We start from the raw sequence: 16,971 nt of genomic DNA on the forward strand, positions 1-16,971 counted from the left end.
TCGAAACCCGGTTTTTAGCGTTATAAGCCCGCAGACATATCGTTGAGCCACTGGGGGATATTTAAGATTAAGAGACTGAAGTTTACATTTGAAACTTTTCAAAAAACAAAAACAAAACAACCAACACCATACAAGAGTTCAACTGCTCTGTAGTTCTAATAAAATGTACCTCCCCCCCCCTCCTAAAGAAATCTGAAAAGACACTCCTTCTGTAAACAAATGAATAGTAGAGTAGTTGTACTTGAATTTCGAGATTAATTGTTTGACGTCTTGTGCACAAATGCGCTCGACACTTTGAGTTCATGGGTACACTAGAGAAGTAGCGTTATAGCTCATTATTCGGTTAAACACGAATGGTATGAAACTTGTGATGACGACAAATCCACTTGAAGTGAAAATGTATTCAAAAAATGGCTGGCATGGGTATTAAAACTTTAATTTAAATACTCATACCAGCCGTCTTTAGAATGCAATCTGAAACTTGGTAGTGAGTGCTGTTTAATAGTTGCCTTATTTTTTTAATTTTTAATATTTCAGTTGAAAATAAGGGGCATACATCTATATTTAAATAGCTCTTTCATCCAATATAAGGGTTCGTAAAGTTGGATCGCAATCGATTTTAATAAAAAGGCACTTCATAGTTTCCGTTTAGGTGTGCTATAAAATTTATGCCGGTCAACGTTTGAGCTTCGGTTTGTGGATATTAGTGCTACTGACTGAATGCCTTTTCATTGTTCATTAGTTTAAAACTAAAAATGGTTATACTTGAACTTGTGATCTTTTATTTTACTACTTACTTGTGTTGAGTGTAAGATGTTCTAGTACATGGGTGCCCTCAGAAATATTTTCAAGGGAAGGGGCAAAACGTATGTAGGAGATCAGCTTTTATACTTTAAGTTAAGAGCCTAAAACAATATGTACTATGTGTGCTTAAATGAAAACACAAATTTAAAGCTTCTGTAAAAAAAAACAACTAAAATATTTAGTTTTATGACGATGTTAAGTTTACATAATACCTACAATTTTTTGTGAAATGTAAGTGGGCAAATGGTAATTGTAACATCAGGTTTTACTTTTTATGTATGTAAACACATAATGAATGGTATTAATACAGATGTTATTATTTTGAATAATAAGCATCATTTGTATGCCATATTACATATTCGTACATGTAAAACCATATATAAATTATACTGTTCGCATTCATAGGCGAACTGCACCAGAAAAACCAATTGCGTTCCAGTTACTTAAGAGATTTTAGGTTATGAAAACAAAAGTAATACACAGGTAAATATTGATACAACTCGAGTAATTTCTTTTAATCATTTTTCTTTTTCACGTTTGTTTACTTTAAATTGAACACAATTTAGTCAGTAGTAAGTTGTTGTTTTTTTAGCCTTTCTTGTTTGTCTTAAAGACACTAAGCTTGAATAATTTCTCATATCAGGCTTGTCTTTGCAATGTGTTTCAATATTTATTTATGGATTCCTTCTTTTAAGTATTTTTAGAATTGTGCTGAATCTAATAGTGCGATCTTTCGAGTGTTTCTGTTATTCTGAAGAATTTGAAAAGTCTAAATTGAAAATTTTAAAAACTTGTTTTATTGTAGAGAACAATTTGTGTTTTTGGTTGACGTGAAGAGAGCTAACTGAATGGATGGGAAAACTGTTTAAAATTCTTGCTTTAAGAGTAATGAAGCTTTTTAACCTTGTATTATTATACTGGAATAATTCTTGGTTTTAATAATTTGAGATATAGAATGACAATTTAAGGTTTGGATATTAAAAAAACAATAGTGGTAGAGATAATTCAAATGTTAAGGTTGTTGAGGTTGGATGATTTGCTAAAGATTTTTTAGCTAATATGTTTATACTACAAAAGCTACCAAGTAGATCCAGTTTGTTCTTTAGCAGTATTGTTTTTTCTATTTTAATTATATACATAGTAATTTGCCTGTTGTTATGGGACATACAGCTAATGTGAATTCTTTGAAATTTTTGTTGGGTAGGTAGGCACGTGGATATGAAGGACTAACCATGTGTATTCACTTTGGTTTTGGTAGATTGTACATGTGACCTTGATAAACCAAATGAACTTGTGTTCTGTCTAGTAGCTTATTGAGATTTTAGTACGATGAAGGCAAAGGGTCAAAGGTGCAGCCCCCCATGTTAAATCTGAAAAAAAGAGTTTGACACAAGCAACACTGACAACTTGCACATCCACTTTCCTTGAGCAAATTCTTCTATGATGCCATCTGTGTCAATGTTTTCTAGGGTTTCACTTTCCTCACTAAGTACTTCCAGGTCAAAAAGACAATCTTGACTGATAGAAGCCCTTGGGTAAGTAAGAATGGGCTTTAGCTTGTTGATTGACCTTTCACAGCTAGCAACGGACACACAGCCTATTATTAGTACTTGTAGTTCTACCCCAAGATGTATTCTCCATAAGACAAAAGGAGTCAAAGTGCATATGATGGGTTTAAGTGTGCCCCTTCAAGTTGTGCTCAGGGGCAAATGACCCACCCAATTTTATGCTACTGATTGTGATATTTGTTCTTTCTTAGGTTTGCTTCAGTTAGCACAGTAGCAATATTTATCAGATTAACATGTAATGATTTTTTTAATGAAACTTGAATGACTTCTGCATATTTCATTAATCATTATTGTTAATTTCGATTGTCAACTTTCTATGAGGAACAATTTTTGATACACAGTTACCCCTAGAACCACAACACAGGGTTGCTTCCAACCCCACACAAGATAAACATCCTTATGCAAATGCATGTTATGACCATATAGGTTTGACCTTGAATGAGCCTTCTATACATCTCAAGAAGTTCTTCAGTGAGTATTGCTCCTGGAACACTCAAAGATTTTGCCTTTTATGTCACATGTGACCTCGTGTTGAGGTCTGTGTGATAAAAACTTCAAAGGACATTTATTTTTTGATAATGTTTAATTGCTTTTCTTCAACAGCAACAAGTTATGAATTCTGTCCTAAGTAACTTTATCATGTTTCAAAGGAAGACAGCAGGAGGGACTTGTGCTTGTTTAGCTTATGAAGACTAATATTCAGTGAGAAGTTCCAGTGTCTTGATGTTTTGTTATTGGATACAATAAATTTCTTAGGTTCATAATTAACTTTTTATTGTCATAACCTCTAATTATTCAGTATTTTTATAATTTTTATATAGACTGACGGGTGATATTTCAAATAAAACTTGTAGCAGCATTAGTAAGTTTAATGGATGTCTGATATGACTCTATGTTGTGGTTCTAGGGTTAATACAAGTTTCTGTTTCTTCAGTAGTAGTAAGGTGTTTTATGAAAATCCTATTAATAACTTGTTACACCTACAACCAGGTTTTGTGAAGAAATCAACATCAGGAAATAATGAACACTTACACATGGTAGAAAATATAACATCGATCCATTTTGTTCTTTGGCAGTAGTGTCTCTCTCTTTAACTTATGAACTCTTTTTTTGTTTGATGTTAAAGGATGTGCAGTTAGTGTGAATGTTCTCATATTTTGTTGGGTAGGTTTTCAACAAGACAAAAAATAAAAACATTACAATTTCAGTATTTAATACAACATTTTCTAAGTGCTACAAGCAGGGAAAAATAAGCATTTTCCAGAGGCTGGTGATGCCTTGTGCTTAGTTGAAACTACTTTGGATATTTTGTATAAATAAAGCAAACCATGCTTTATAGCTACAGGATATTAAATGTGATGTAACCTACTCTTACCCTTTTCATTTGTATGATATTGATCTGGGTTGTTGTCAGATCTGTGTTCATGATTTACACCCACTTTAAATGTCTGTTCCACTTTAAAGTATAAATATGTATTAATAGATTACCTGTTTTAAAATATTTAGCAACAAGAGTTAGTTAAAGGATAAACCAATAATTCTAATTACACTCATTTTATGGAAACACATATTAATCTTGTTGAAATCTATTACAATGATTAGTGAATCATCTGAGTGATACTGGCTTACAGTAGCCATATTAATGCTGACAGACTAGCTTGATGTGAAGGTGCAGTGGTCACGTTGGATGTAAAAGTTGCACATGGGTCAGGTCATGTCAACTTGCTCACCCAGAAAAATTAACTTTTCTCAGTTTATGTCTAGAGTTTCTTGAAAACAATTAAAGCAAAAACTTTATTTTGATTTATTCAACCATGCAAAATCTTAACTCTGTACTGCATGGCTGAGTAAATCAATATGAAGTTTTCGCTTTAAGTTTTTGGAGAAAACCTGACAAGAACTAGGAATGACCAAAATTCATTCTACAACAGTTAGATTTTAGAAGATTTAAGGTTACTAAGACAAGAACTGGGAAATCCTAAGTGTATTGACATGGAATGACCAAAATTCATTCTACAACAGTTAGATTTTAGAAGATTTAAGGTTACTAAGACAAGAACTGGGAAATCCTAAGTGTATTGACATGGAATGACCAACATTCGTTCTACAACAGTTAGATTTTAGAAGATTTAAGGCTACTAAGACTAACAAACAAAACTAACTTTTTTAGCAATGTGAAAGAGAAACAATATTAGTTGTTTCAGCATTGTTACCATAATAATTGTGCCAAAAAAACATTTTCATTCTTTACTTTTAATACATGTATTAAAGTAAACTATCACACAATGCACCTGATTCTGTGCACCAGCTGAATAACTTGATTATTAAATTAGGTTGGATTAAAATAATTCCTGTATTTACTGAGTGGCCTAAAGTGTATATCAAAAACAAAGAATTGCATATTGTTAAGAAACACCCTTCATAAATAAAACTTTATCAACCATCCATTTTATGACACAAACAATGTGATAAGTCACCGATAATTTGCTGTCAATACTGAACAGTATGGATGGACAGCCTTCTACTATTCACTAATTACAATGACATAAAATGTGTAGAGGCTCGAACTTCATGTTGTGTATAAAAAAATTAATCTAGAGGAAGTAAAATCCAGAACCATGAAGACAATTTCATAAAAGTTCTGGATAGATGGAGCTGTTCAATTGCAGAGAAAGATATTTTTCTTTGATGTCCCACAATTGCATTTATTCTTGATGACGAGAAACCCAATTGGAGTAAAAATGTATCTGTGAACGGCTGGTATGGATATTAACACTTTTACTAATAAGGCAGAGAACAATGTTTTGACCTTCCTAGGTGATCTTCAGGTAGAAACATTGTTCTCTGCTTTATTAGTAAAAGTGTTAATACCTATACCAGTCATTCTCAGATGCAGTTGTGTGTTTAATTAATGAAAAATTATCTTAGAATTTAAAATGCCTTGACTGGTGGGACATGACATGGAGTAGTAAGATGTAAGGCTCTGGTAGCTGGTGGGACATGACATGGAGTAGTAAGATGTATGGCTCTGGTAGCTGAAGTGTTACAACCCCAATGATGTCTTTGAAACTTATATTTGGCTAGTAACAAACAGTGTAATTTATTTTATTTTTTATGGTGATGTTACATTAAAAAGTCCTTGCCTTAAGGACAGCAGGCAGCTAGTCAATACCATCCACTACCAAGGGTAGGGTTCTCTTGCCAAATTGCATCATGCTATTTGACTGTCACTTGTATAAAATACCCACATGATTTTATTTATTTTGACAACAATGGAACATGAACCATGAATCCTCAGATCCACTATCTGCAACACTAAAGCCAGAAAGAAGGGAGGTACATATTCAAGTATCTTCTGTAGTGTGGTACTGCATACCATTCCAGACCAGGAGTGTCACTGTGACTGAAGCTCCTATGGTAACTTAATTTTTAACAGTACTGTAGGGTTAACATTACAAGTTAAATCTGGAACATTTTGACAAACTACAAAGCTTCTGTTAGAAATGCTCTTTATTTTCATAGTACTCAGAAACTACATGATATTCATTGACATATCAAAAGTTCTGTCATCTCTAAGAATATAAAAATGAATCAGCCTTCTACATTCAAATCTATCAAGAACACTTACGTTTGTTGTTGATGTACAAATATGGAGCAAAATACTGTTTCCATTGTGTTATGGATAATAGTGGAAAATGGCAGTGAACCATAAATACATTTCTTATCCGCATCTCATGGACTGATTCGACAATTTTGTTTATATCTGCTCTTAGCAGAGCAAAGAAAGATGAAAAAAAAAGAGTAATTCATAATTATAGATAATTATTCGAGATTTAGACTCATGAAAGCAGATACAAAATTTATTTCTCACTTAAGTTTAGAACGAAGAAGAACTTGAGGTCGGGTTTTAAGAGTTAAGATTTACAAGTTGTAAGTGAAAGACAACTCATTCCTTTAGTATCTTAATATGTAATAATCCCACTCTCCAAGGTGATCTATTATAACTTAGGCATTCAGTATTGGTCAAAAATGCCTCGGATACTTTCAATCTTCAGTTGATAATGTAATGATCCTTTAGTGTTTTTATACAAGTGCTGTAAAAAATGGTCAGTGTGTTTTAATAGATCAAATAGGTAAAATGTGGTTACCTATTAATAGCTATTATACAGAAGTTTTTAAAGACTGTTTTTTTTATAGGTACATGTTTTTTTTCTCAACAACGTCAGCTTCATTGTCACTCCTGTGTAAAGTATGGCAGGGCTGATTACAAGTTTATGTACATTTACTGACAAGATATTGTGTGGTTGGTCACAAACTTTGTGGTTTCTTGATAGCTCAGATGTGTGGTCAGGTGTCATCCGTTCCTGGAACCTTCCACTGTAAATCCCTTCCTGCTTCATATAACTCCTTCAAGGCTTTGTGCACTCTATCTTCCTTCTCTAGTTCGGTGTACTTCCTGTACAACCACAAGGCTGTCTTGGAATCCTCTATAGAGTCGTGGGTCTCCGACTGAATCTTTATACCTAAAAGAAGGTAAGGCTACATTAACATGAACAGTAGAAGTAAATACACACCTGATTAGCTTGCATGCATCATGAGTCTTTTACTGATTCTTATAACTAAGAGATGGTAAGAGTACACTTTTGTAAGCATTAGAAATAAACACAAACTATATCTTTTATTATAAAGGATGTGCTCAATCGTTTTCATGAGAAACATTTTTACTGATGGTTGGTTTATTAATGTACTTGAAGGAAAATATAAAATATGTGCTGTTTTGTGCTCACATAAACTTGGGCTTCGTGAACAAACTAACTCCCTTTAAACTATAGATATGAAACTATTCTTTGTATTACTCTGTTTATATATAAATATCTTAAGATGTAGTTATGTAAACAATTCATATTTATACACAAGGAAGAGTTAAACTATGTTGTTAAATTAAAGAAAACTGTGAAATAGAATGTGAGATACATTTTTATAAACTATCTCCTAAGTTCCATATAAAAATCAAACTGCAGTTTTTCTCTGCTGCTACAATAAATAACCATCTTAAACTATATACTTATCAGTACTAATATTCCATATAAGCATTTCTCAATTAGGTTTAAACTATCAAGAAAGTAAACATTTAAATAAATCAACAGTATATTAAATTTGGAAATAATTAGCTAGCATTGCAAAAGGAAATATGGATATTTTGGATGAAAGCTACCCTAATGGTTACAAAATAGTAAATGTGCTCTTAGAAACCAGCTGTGTCATTAATTACTGTATACTCTTTAACAGTGAATTAAACAGTTATACATCTTGACATGCATTTAAGCCAAACAATGGAGTATTAAATAGTAGAAAATTACATTTCATATGTTATTATTACTAGGAGCTATTTATAATAAAGTAATTGGTACGTTTCTAGAGATAGTTTGATTACTGATGTGAATCATACATATATGTAATTAAATTGCCTTCCTGTAACTGTCTAACTACTCAAAGAATACTGAAAACTACTTAGGGTTTGACAATAAAGAAAAATTCATTATTTAAAGCAATCAGAAAAAGGATGGTTTAGTTTTCTTACCCAGGAAATGCCATGCCAGAAATCTCAAGGAAATCATACGTTTGTTTGGAAGTTGAAACAAGAGAGCAGTGTCACGTACTTGATCAGGTGGAACCTGTTTTATAAGAAACTGTATGTTTAAAAGTACAATCATGGGCTTGAACACCCAAGGATAATCTTTAGATAATCAAACAAACTACACAAACCAAGAGCTGACCAGGTGAGGATAATCTAAGTAATTTGAACAAAACATATATACAAATAAAGGATCATTGTGTCAGTAAAAGACATATCAAAATAACTACAGGTACCTAAATATACATCTACAAGTTTCATTTTCATATGTTGTCTTTTAAATAAAGAGCACTCTCTACAAGGATGGACATCTTGGGCCAGCATCTACACAGATGAAACTATTTATAAAACAAGTATTGTCTAAAAACATAATTGTAATAACAATGAATACCCTAAACTAACTGGAATCATTAGCATAAACATAACCAAATTTACATCAAAAGTGTGTGAAAGGACAAAAAAAAAAAGATGTCATATCAAAGCTGTGGCTTAAAGTTAACCACAATTTTTATGACATTTATTCTTATTATAAGCAAAATGTATCCTTTGTCTTTTAAACTAATACTCACAGGTTGTTGATACTGTTTTTAAACAAAAATATAGTGTACTTATGGTGTAAACCCAACGTATATACAATTAAAAATAAATCAAAGGTATAGTGGAAAGTCACTTTATATTGTATGCTGCCACATGACAAATTTCATACAGTGGTGTTTCTCAATACATATCGATAGATTAATAAGATAAATTTGTAATTCCTACTCAAGGAAATTCACAAAATTAGTTTCAACATTTTCCATCACAAATCTTCAAAACGTTTATCAATTTGATATCACTTTTCTACAGTAATGTTATTTTGTAGGAGATACTGATCTCTAGTATAAGACTGTTATGAAGGTATGCAGAAAATTTCTAAATGACCAAACTTGACTTAAGTAACTGCAGTAAAATACTTCTCATGATTAAGTTGATCACTCCAAAAAACATTCTTTACACATAGTTCAATAAACCATTAAACACATGTTACCAAAAGGTTAATTACTCTCAGAATATCCAGACCACAACCAATGAATATGACAACCATATCTATAATAACACACAAGTCACCAAAACACTGATTACTCTCAGAACATTTGTCAGACCACAACCAATAATAAAACACAAGCTACCAAAATGTTGATTAGTCTCAGAACATCCTGATCACAACCAAGAAATATGACAAGATTATTTATAATAAACTTCTACTCACCACTAAAGTTATCACTCTGAAATCATTCTTTAGACCATGACCCACAAACTTGACTCCAATGTCTATGAGGAATCTCAGTTTGATGTACGTGTCTTTGAGTGTTGTCAAATGTTTATTGGAGACAGATGCATCCAAGTCTCCTGGCTCTATGCCAGAGAACTTGGTCATGTAGTCAACCACCTGAAATAAGACAACAGTCACACACATACTTATTCAACTTTCTGATTATTTTAGCCTTTATTTACGAGAAAAACAATCTAATTCAGTGCATTACATTCATACAAAAAGAGTTCATTCTTACCTGTTCTTGGGTTGAAATGTAATCGTCAATGAAAGGAACTCCTTCTTGTGGACCTTCTCTGGTTAGAAGAAAAGCAAAGCTGTCATGATCAGTGATGACGAGAAACCCACTTGTTGAGAAATTTATATGCAAAACGGCTCGTTTGGGCTGAAAACACTTTACATAGAAGAGCGAACAACGTTTCGACCTTCTTCGGTCATCGTCAGGTTCACAAAGAAAGAGGTAACTGACCGGAAGCTGACCACATGTTTGAAAGGGGTTGTGTAACTGTGTGTCGAAATGTAGAGGGTGGTATTAGATGTTTGAATATATAATTTTATTTATTATATTAATATAGGTATAAAGGCGTTCCTTTATATTGGTTTATTTTGGGTTTAAGTTGTTGTATAAGTAAGGCTTCTTTAACCAGATTCAAAGAACATTAAAAGTCACCTTCACACGTTTTCGAACACTGCAAGTCAAATAAACACAACATAACCATAGAAAACATTCAAATACTAAATAAAGAAACAAACATAAACAAACGTAAAATTAAAGAAGCCTTACTTATACAACAACTTAAACCCAAAATAAACCAATATAAAGGAACGCCTTTATACCTATATTAATATAATAAATAAAATTATATATTCAAACATCTAATACCGCCCTCTACATTTCGACACACAGTTACACAACCCCTTTCAAACATGTGGTCAGCTTCCGGTCAGTTACCTCTTTCTTTGTGAACCTGACGATGACCGAAGAAGGTCGAAACGTTGTTCGCTCTTCTATGTAAAGTGTTTTCTCAGCCCAAACGAGCCGTTTTTGCATATAAAGCTGTCATGAATTTGTGACTGAATTACATTCAGTCAGTTTTTAAAAGATATCATTGTCAAGTGTAACTGAGATTTACTGTGGTAGAAACATTGTTATTACTAAAATCAGAACTGGCCTGTTATAAAAGTTGCTGGTATTGTATTTCTGAAATAACTAATAATTTAATGTTATTTACAGTAGTAACACCTCAATAAGTAAATATACAGAAAGTTAATTTTACCATCATGGTACTTTTATGTTTTGATAAATCATTTATTTCACTTTATTGAAACAGTTTCGTTTATAAGGTAAACCCTATGAAATTACTGAAAGAATATATAAATATTGTTTAGTTATTAGGAGAAAACTGAATGAAAACAGAGAGAGCTTGTGAATTAAAACTTTTGTTTTAACTTGAATTTGTGTTTTGTTGTTTTACAACTGAAGTAACACCTTATTGAATGAAACTGTTTTCAAAGTTATCAACAGATCCAATATTTTATCAGAAAATGATAAATAGTCTAAAAAAAAAGTGAATTGGTTTGATATGGGCCACAGCTTTAAGTCTTTTGAACAAACTAGTCCAAAGCCTCAATTAATAATTTAATAGGAACAATCGCTAGGATGTGTATGATTTAACACAATCTGATCTTTTAATATAATCCCTCAGAGGGCAGTTAATTGCATCTTTAGGAAAAAAAAAATTTAGTTTTACTTGTTAGATGAAAATGGAAGTGTAACTTCTTTTATGAACATGAACATGTTTAAATATTACAGAATACTTTTACACAGTTTTATCAAAGTTATTAGAGAACTGCATAATAAGGTAATTTGCAAATAAAAAAGTGAGAGAGGGTATAGCTTGGAAAACTTAAGGGTGTTATTTATAATTTAGGATATGTGAGTGGGCTAAATGTTTCATTGTGGTTGACATCTTGCCATACATTTTGTTTCACTCATAGAATTACTAATGCAATCTTCTTCAGCTGACACTTTGATTGTTTGATCCACTTCAGGAAAAACAAGCAATATGAGAGATTCCATACCCTTGCTACCCTGCTTCTTTTTGAGATTGCATGGAATGACTTCGAATTTTGCCTTGAAAAACTCAGAAAATCCTTCTCGGATCTGGAAGGATCAACGACCAGGATCACTATTTTGTAGCAGTGATGAGTAGTCTCAACCTTAATGTGCCCATGAAATTTAGTGCAAATCCAATTGCACTTTAAACAGATAATAACCACAAACCACAAAAGTGCAACCTGTGATCATTATAAAAGCCTGTGATCATTGGTCAATTTGGATATTGACCAAATCTGTGGAGCACGATCCCATACTGACTTCCCATCTTGTGTACAAGATTAAAATTTTCGTGTACATAGGTCTAATAGTTTTGAAAATGTGCATTTGGAAACATAGACAGACACATGCACACACTGACCTGACTTAAATAGCATCATCACCACCACTTTTGGGAGCAAGGGTTCTTTTGAATAGTGGGTAAAATCAGTTCATGAGAATATATAGTAGGTGTTAAAAATAGATAAATGTATCTTCTTAATCCTTACCCTAATTTTGATTTATAAATGATCGATAAGGAATCAAGAAAAAATGGCATTTGCTAATTTAATATTGTTTGCACCATAACTGTTGTTATTGATGCAATTTGATAGTGCAAGTGGCATCTAAACATGTATCCATTTTATCAAAGCTGGTCTTATGAACTCTGGTATTGAGTGAAAGGTCCTGTCAGCACTGGACATAGCAGATACAATGTGGTTGACATGTTATACATTTGTCTTTAGTGTCACTCACTGGTCTTCAGAATTATGTATAGACATTTCTATATAAGACTGATAAAACATGGGTTCAAAACTGTGGGATTACAAATCACTCTATCAGGCTGGATGTAAAAAGTCAGACAAACAGAACTGAGCAAATGGTTGCTCTTATCTTACTAATTTCTTCATCAGGCTATATGTCAAAGGTCAGAGAGAAAGAAATGAGCAAGTGGTTATTTTATCTTCTAGATTTGCATATCAGTAGCCCATACACAAGTAACTTTTTCTGAAGGTTTTGTGAAATTCTGTTGAACAGGAAGAGTTTATTTTGCAAAGGTCTTCACTACGTATAGGAGATACCAGTGTTTTGAAAGCTAGAGTTTGGTTTTGTTGTATAGTAAATTCAATGCTGTTGATATACCCTATAAAAAGGCAATATTTAATATACACAACTCTGTTTTGCTTCATAAACTCAGGCCTTTCATCAGACTCTGTTTTTATTAGCACAGCAAATAAATGCTTGCAAAACACTTATGCAATGGCAGATATTTGAGGGTGTACAGATCGAAGCTAGTCCACTCTTTGAAAAGAGTAGTTTCTTAATAACTACATTTCTGCACAACAGAATCTTATAGTTGGATCCCAATACTGTTTAACTGATTGTCTTCTCACTCCAAATGCAAGTCATCTACTTCTCTCCATCAGTGTACAGGAATGTTCACCATCTGATACAGTATCTACTTTCCTCTGACAATTTCTACCTCCTGCTTTGACAATTCAAGTTTAAATTTGTGTGCAATGCTTCTGAAAAAATATTTGCAAACATACCAAATTTTTTAAGCATTTCCCTGTCTAAAGGTGCAGATGAAATCAATTACCTAGTAACAGTCTTGAAGACTATCAGTAATAATTAATTACGAAGAATGGTTTCTGCCTCGCTCGGGTATTTTCTTTTGTTCAAAATTCCATTTTCTTTTTGAAAAATCTCTTAGAAACCTTTCCAGTGTGCAGAGATGAATGATGTGACTAGTCCTGATGGGTCTGGGGTGTATAGGTTGAGAGAGTCTTTGGTGATGGTGTATTCCACTTTGTTTACACTTGCAGTGACTCTAAACCAGCTTCAATGAGATACAAAACAAAAATCCTTCAGCCTTTATGAGAGGCTAGCTAGTTTAAGTTCATACACCCTGATAAATTAATGCTCCTTACAATTGTTTGTTTACTGAATTTCACACAAAGCTATATGAGGGCTATCTGCACAAACCATCCATAATTAAGCAATCATAAACTGGAGGGAAGGTAGCTAATAAACTATCCACTGCCAACTCTTGAACTGCCCTTTTACCAATGAATAATGGGATTGACCATTCCATTATAATACTATCACAACTAAAAGGACGAGCACATTCTGTGGTGAAATGTGAACCTGTGACCCACAGATTGCCCAAGCTATCAAATAGTAGAAAGCAGTAATGATATAAAATATTGCAAATACACTGGTAAAAGACATAGAAATATGATATGCTAAACCTCCCCTGAATATCACATGATTATAAGGTAAATGACCACACAAATTTGCCCTTAAATTTTATGGAGAGTGTAAAACCAGTAAAAGTATTGACTATCCTGTGGATATTTTGTTATTTTTCAAGACTTGGATCATTTTGTGATACTGTTCAGATTTGGTTTACAGTACTGTTAGTTTAGTAAACTTATTAACAAGAGTTCAAACTTAAAAATTACAGATCCCTAATCAAAGTGTGTAAGTGACTTTCAAAGACATTTCAGACAAAAAATCATTGTGAATCCACAGATTTAATGATAAAAATCAAAGTGAACTAAAATTACTTCACATACCCTTACTCAGTTTTTCTTTGTTGCAATTTATTCTAGTTAGAAGTAACCACATGTACATCATTCAGACATCCAGATGAACTGATTGTATGAAAAACTAAGATATGGTTTATTCGTACCCTGTCAGCACCTTTTGACCTTATGCGAAACCACTTAAACCACTTAATGTTGCAACAGAGATAATAACCATTAAACCAGAATATATTCAATGGTAATAATTCCCCATAAAGTGAAACTGATAAATCAAGTGTCTGAAGACATACTGCCTTATGAATAACATAAATACAAACTAAATTTAGGTATGTTTAATTGTCAAAATAGCCAGTGAGGATGTGAGGGACAATTGTTAGTCATAAGTATTTACAGGGAAAATAAAACCAAATATAGGGTTAGCTGATAATAGAAAGGGAATATATATGGCTACAGTTTAATGAGATCTAATGCAGTCAGGAATAAAGAAACAGAAATAACATTTAATACACTTTCAATGTTTGGTAAAGAGTTAATTTGTTTACCCTCGAACACAAGATATTCTTGCAACAGACAACTGAGAAGGTCGAATGGTTGATCGAGTTCCATCACTTCTAATCTCTGCTTCTTCCTTTAGAAAATAAATGGTTACTTCTAGCATATGTTATCAGGATACTTACACGTTTTTGTGGCAACAAAGTTTGGGAAAAGAAATAAAAACACCTGCTCATCTACAAATAGATCTTTATTGTTAAGTAGAGTAAAACATTAGAATATGAGAACGTTTTTTAATCAGATATTAAAAAAGATTTACTACACATGATTTATGTGTCTCATCAATTACTTATACCAGTACTATTAATCTGAATAATAACATCCAGTAATTATTAGTAATTTCTGACCAAAAGTTGGATGATTATATGAAGCAGAAGTCGGTCATAATTTAAGAATTATCTTAAAGTTAACTATAAATATCAAATTGACCAGAAGTACAGCCTACCATAAATCAACATACAAAGAAAACTTACATTGAATAGAATACCACTAACCCATTAGTTGGGTGTTTATACTGTTAGCTGTCATGAATCCAGTAGCTGCTGGTTTGAGAACAACTTGGAGAAAAATATTCTAAGCAATTCATTATGTCATAAAACATAATGAGTCCTAGTTATATAACAAGAATGTTACATCAAGTTGTTCCCTGTTCAGAGTTCACACAAGGTTAGTATTAGATATTTAGGTTAAAGTGTCTTTGAAGTCTCTTAAATGTACATATAAAATAACATATCTCGTATTCTTTGGGTCTCGTTTGAAAACCGTTACAACTTTTGTGTGTGATTCTATATGCTAACTTCTTAACCAGAATCTTGTGTTATTTCAAAGATTGTTTAGGCTTTAGGCACTGTATTCATTATGTGTACACTGGAATGGGTAGCAAATTCCAGTTGTACAAGAAACATGAGAATCACCAAAATGTACAAATTTTGAAGACGAGAAAAATTAAAGAATCTTTCTATATCAATACAGTAATGCCTAAACAGCCTAACATCATTAAACAGAGATTCAGGATTAGAGGTGAACACCACCATTAGTTTTAGCTATCCACCAATCAGAACCAAGGACAAACACTCATTCACAAAATGTCTTCCACAATTCACCAAGATACCATAAAAGACCTGCAACAATTTACACGTATGGACTTGTACAGTTGTGTTTTTTTTATAGAACAGATAGTTGCCACCCACTCCAGTGAATTCAACACTTATAATACTTTAAAGTTTTAGCCTTTTTGTGTAGATATTAAGTTGAAGGTGACACCTAATAATTACACCAGTGTGAATTATTGAAATTAATATTATTACAGTTTTGACTGAATTAAACCTAAAAACTAATGTATATAATTGTTTAATAAATAAATTATCCCCCGAAAAAGTTGAAATAGCTTATAATATTCAAATAAGTTAAAATGGCCATTATTCAACTTTGTCTGTTAGTCCTAAGACACTGGTTATTATATTTCAAGTACTGAATGTGTTTTTAAGGTAGTGGTTAGCAGGAAATCAAATGGTAAACTAGGTTTACAAGGGGAATGCCTGTTAAAAGGGTTCTTTGTTACAGATTCTTTTATTTTTATTTTGGATTTCTTCAGATGTGAAGAAGATCAGTGAAAGAATAGCAAAATATCAAACAAAGAATCTTTGTGGCTTGTCTCCTTATAAATCTATTTGTCTTCATAAAAAAATGTTTTCAACTATTGTAATTTTTTCATTGCCTTTTATGTAACTTTTTAAATGATTTTTACCACAAATGACCAAAGCTTGAAGTATAACATGGAAAATAAAAGAATAACCACAGAAATTAAACCTCACTAACTTAAATACTGCATAAGAAAACATCTTACAAGTTTGCTTGACCACTCAAGCTTGCAACTTACTTAGACACACACCCTATTAATCACTTAATTGTTTTCTTACAGACACCAAGTTAATAGTAAATTCATATCTTAAAAATATGCGCTGTAGTAACCATATCCTGTCATACAAACATACACTTGATGTCCTTCCTATTAGGCTAGTCAACTCCTAGCTTACTAGCATATAATCCTTGTTAACTAGAGATGTCAGATATTTCTAGCACATATCTTACTGAACAAACAAGATAGTACATTCAACCAGACTTATTGTATATTACAGACCAGAAAGGTTGTATCTTAATTTTGTACACCCTACTGACGAGAGACGAAATAGCTTACTATAAAACAAATCTCACTGACCACAGAAGTCACATCTTATTAAAGTATAGACCTTACTGACCACAGAAGTCACATCTTATTAAAGTATAGACCTTACTGACCACAGAAGTCACATCTTATTAAAATATAGACCTTACTGACCACAGAAGTCACATTTTATTAAAGTATAGACTTTACTGGATACAGAAGTCACATCTTATTAAAGGAAAGGCCTTATTAACTAGGCATGCACTGTTTTAGTAACACAAACACTCAACTA

General features: G+C 32.4%; 1 protein-coding gene and 2 long non-coding RNA genes across 6 annotated transcripts in view; 2 read left to right on the plus strand and 1 right to left on the minus strand.

Annotated features, from left to right (window-relative positions):
• LOC143235350 (uncharacterized) overlaps window positions 1-16,971 on the plus strand; it is a 281,246-nt gene that overhangs the window by 263,268 nt on the left and 1,007 nt on the right. The gene's annotated exons all lie outside the window — the stretch shown is intronic.
• Window positions 679-11,386, plus strand: LOC143235351 (uncharacterized). The gene is made up of 3 exons (XR_013019137.1): window positions 679-866; window positions 6,707-6,905; window positions 11,372-11,386. It is a non-coding gene; the product is annotated as an uncharacterized LOC143235351 (long non-coding RNA).
• PAN2 (PAN2-PAN3 deadenylation complex catalytic subunit PAN2) overlaps window positions 5,868-16,971 on the minus strand; it is a 63,585-nt gene continuing 52,481 nt past the window's right edge. For both annotated transcript variants that reach the window (XM_076473432.1, XM_076473431.1), the window contains exons 23-27: window positions 14,506-14,591; window positions 9,558-9,615; window positions 9,257-9,436; window positions 7,954-8,047; window positions 5,868-6,895 (exon numbers count right to left, since the gene is read on the minus strand). In XM_076473432.1, the coding sequence (XP_076329547.1) occupies window positions 6,720-6,895; window positions 7,954-8,047; window positions 9,257-9,436; window positions 9,558-9,615; window positions 14,506-14,591 (594 nt within the window). In that variant the 3' untranslated portion in view covers window positions 5,868-6,719. The remainder of the gene's footprint in view (window positions 6,896-7,953; window positions 8,048-9,256; window positions 9,437-9,557; window positions 9,616-14,505; window positions 14,592-16,971) is intronic.

Source organism: Tachypleus tridentatus, chromosome 12 (assembly GCF_004210375.1).
Source record: "Tachypleus tridentatus isolate NWPU-2018 chromosome 12, ASM421037v1, whole genome shotgun sequence".
Classification (NCBI taxonomy): domain Eukaryota; kingdom Metazoa; phylum Arthropoda; class Merostomata; order Xiphosura; family Limulidae; genus Tachypleus; species Tachypleus tridentatus.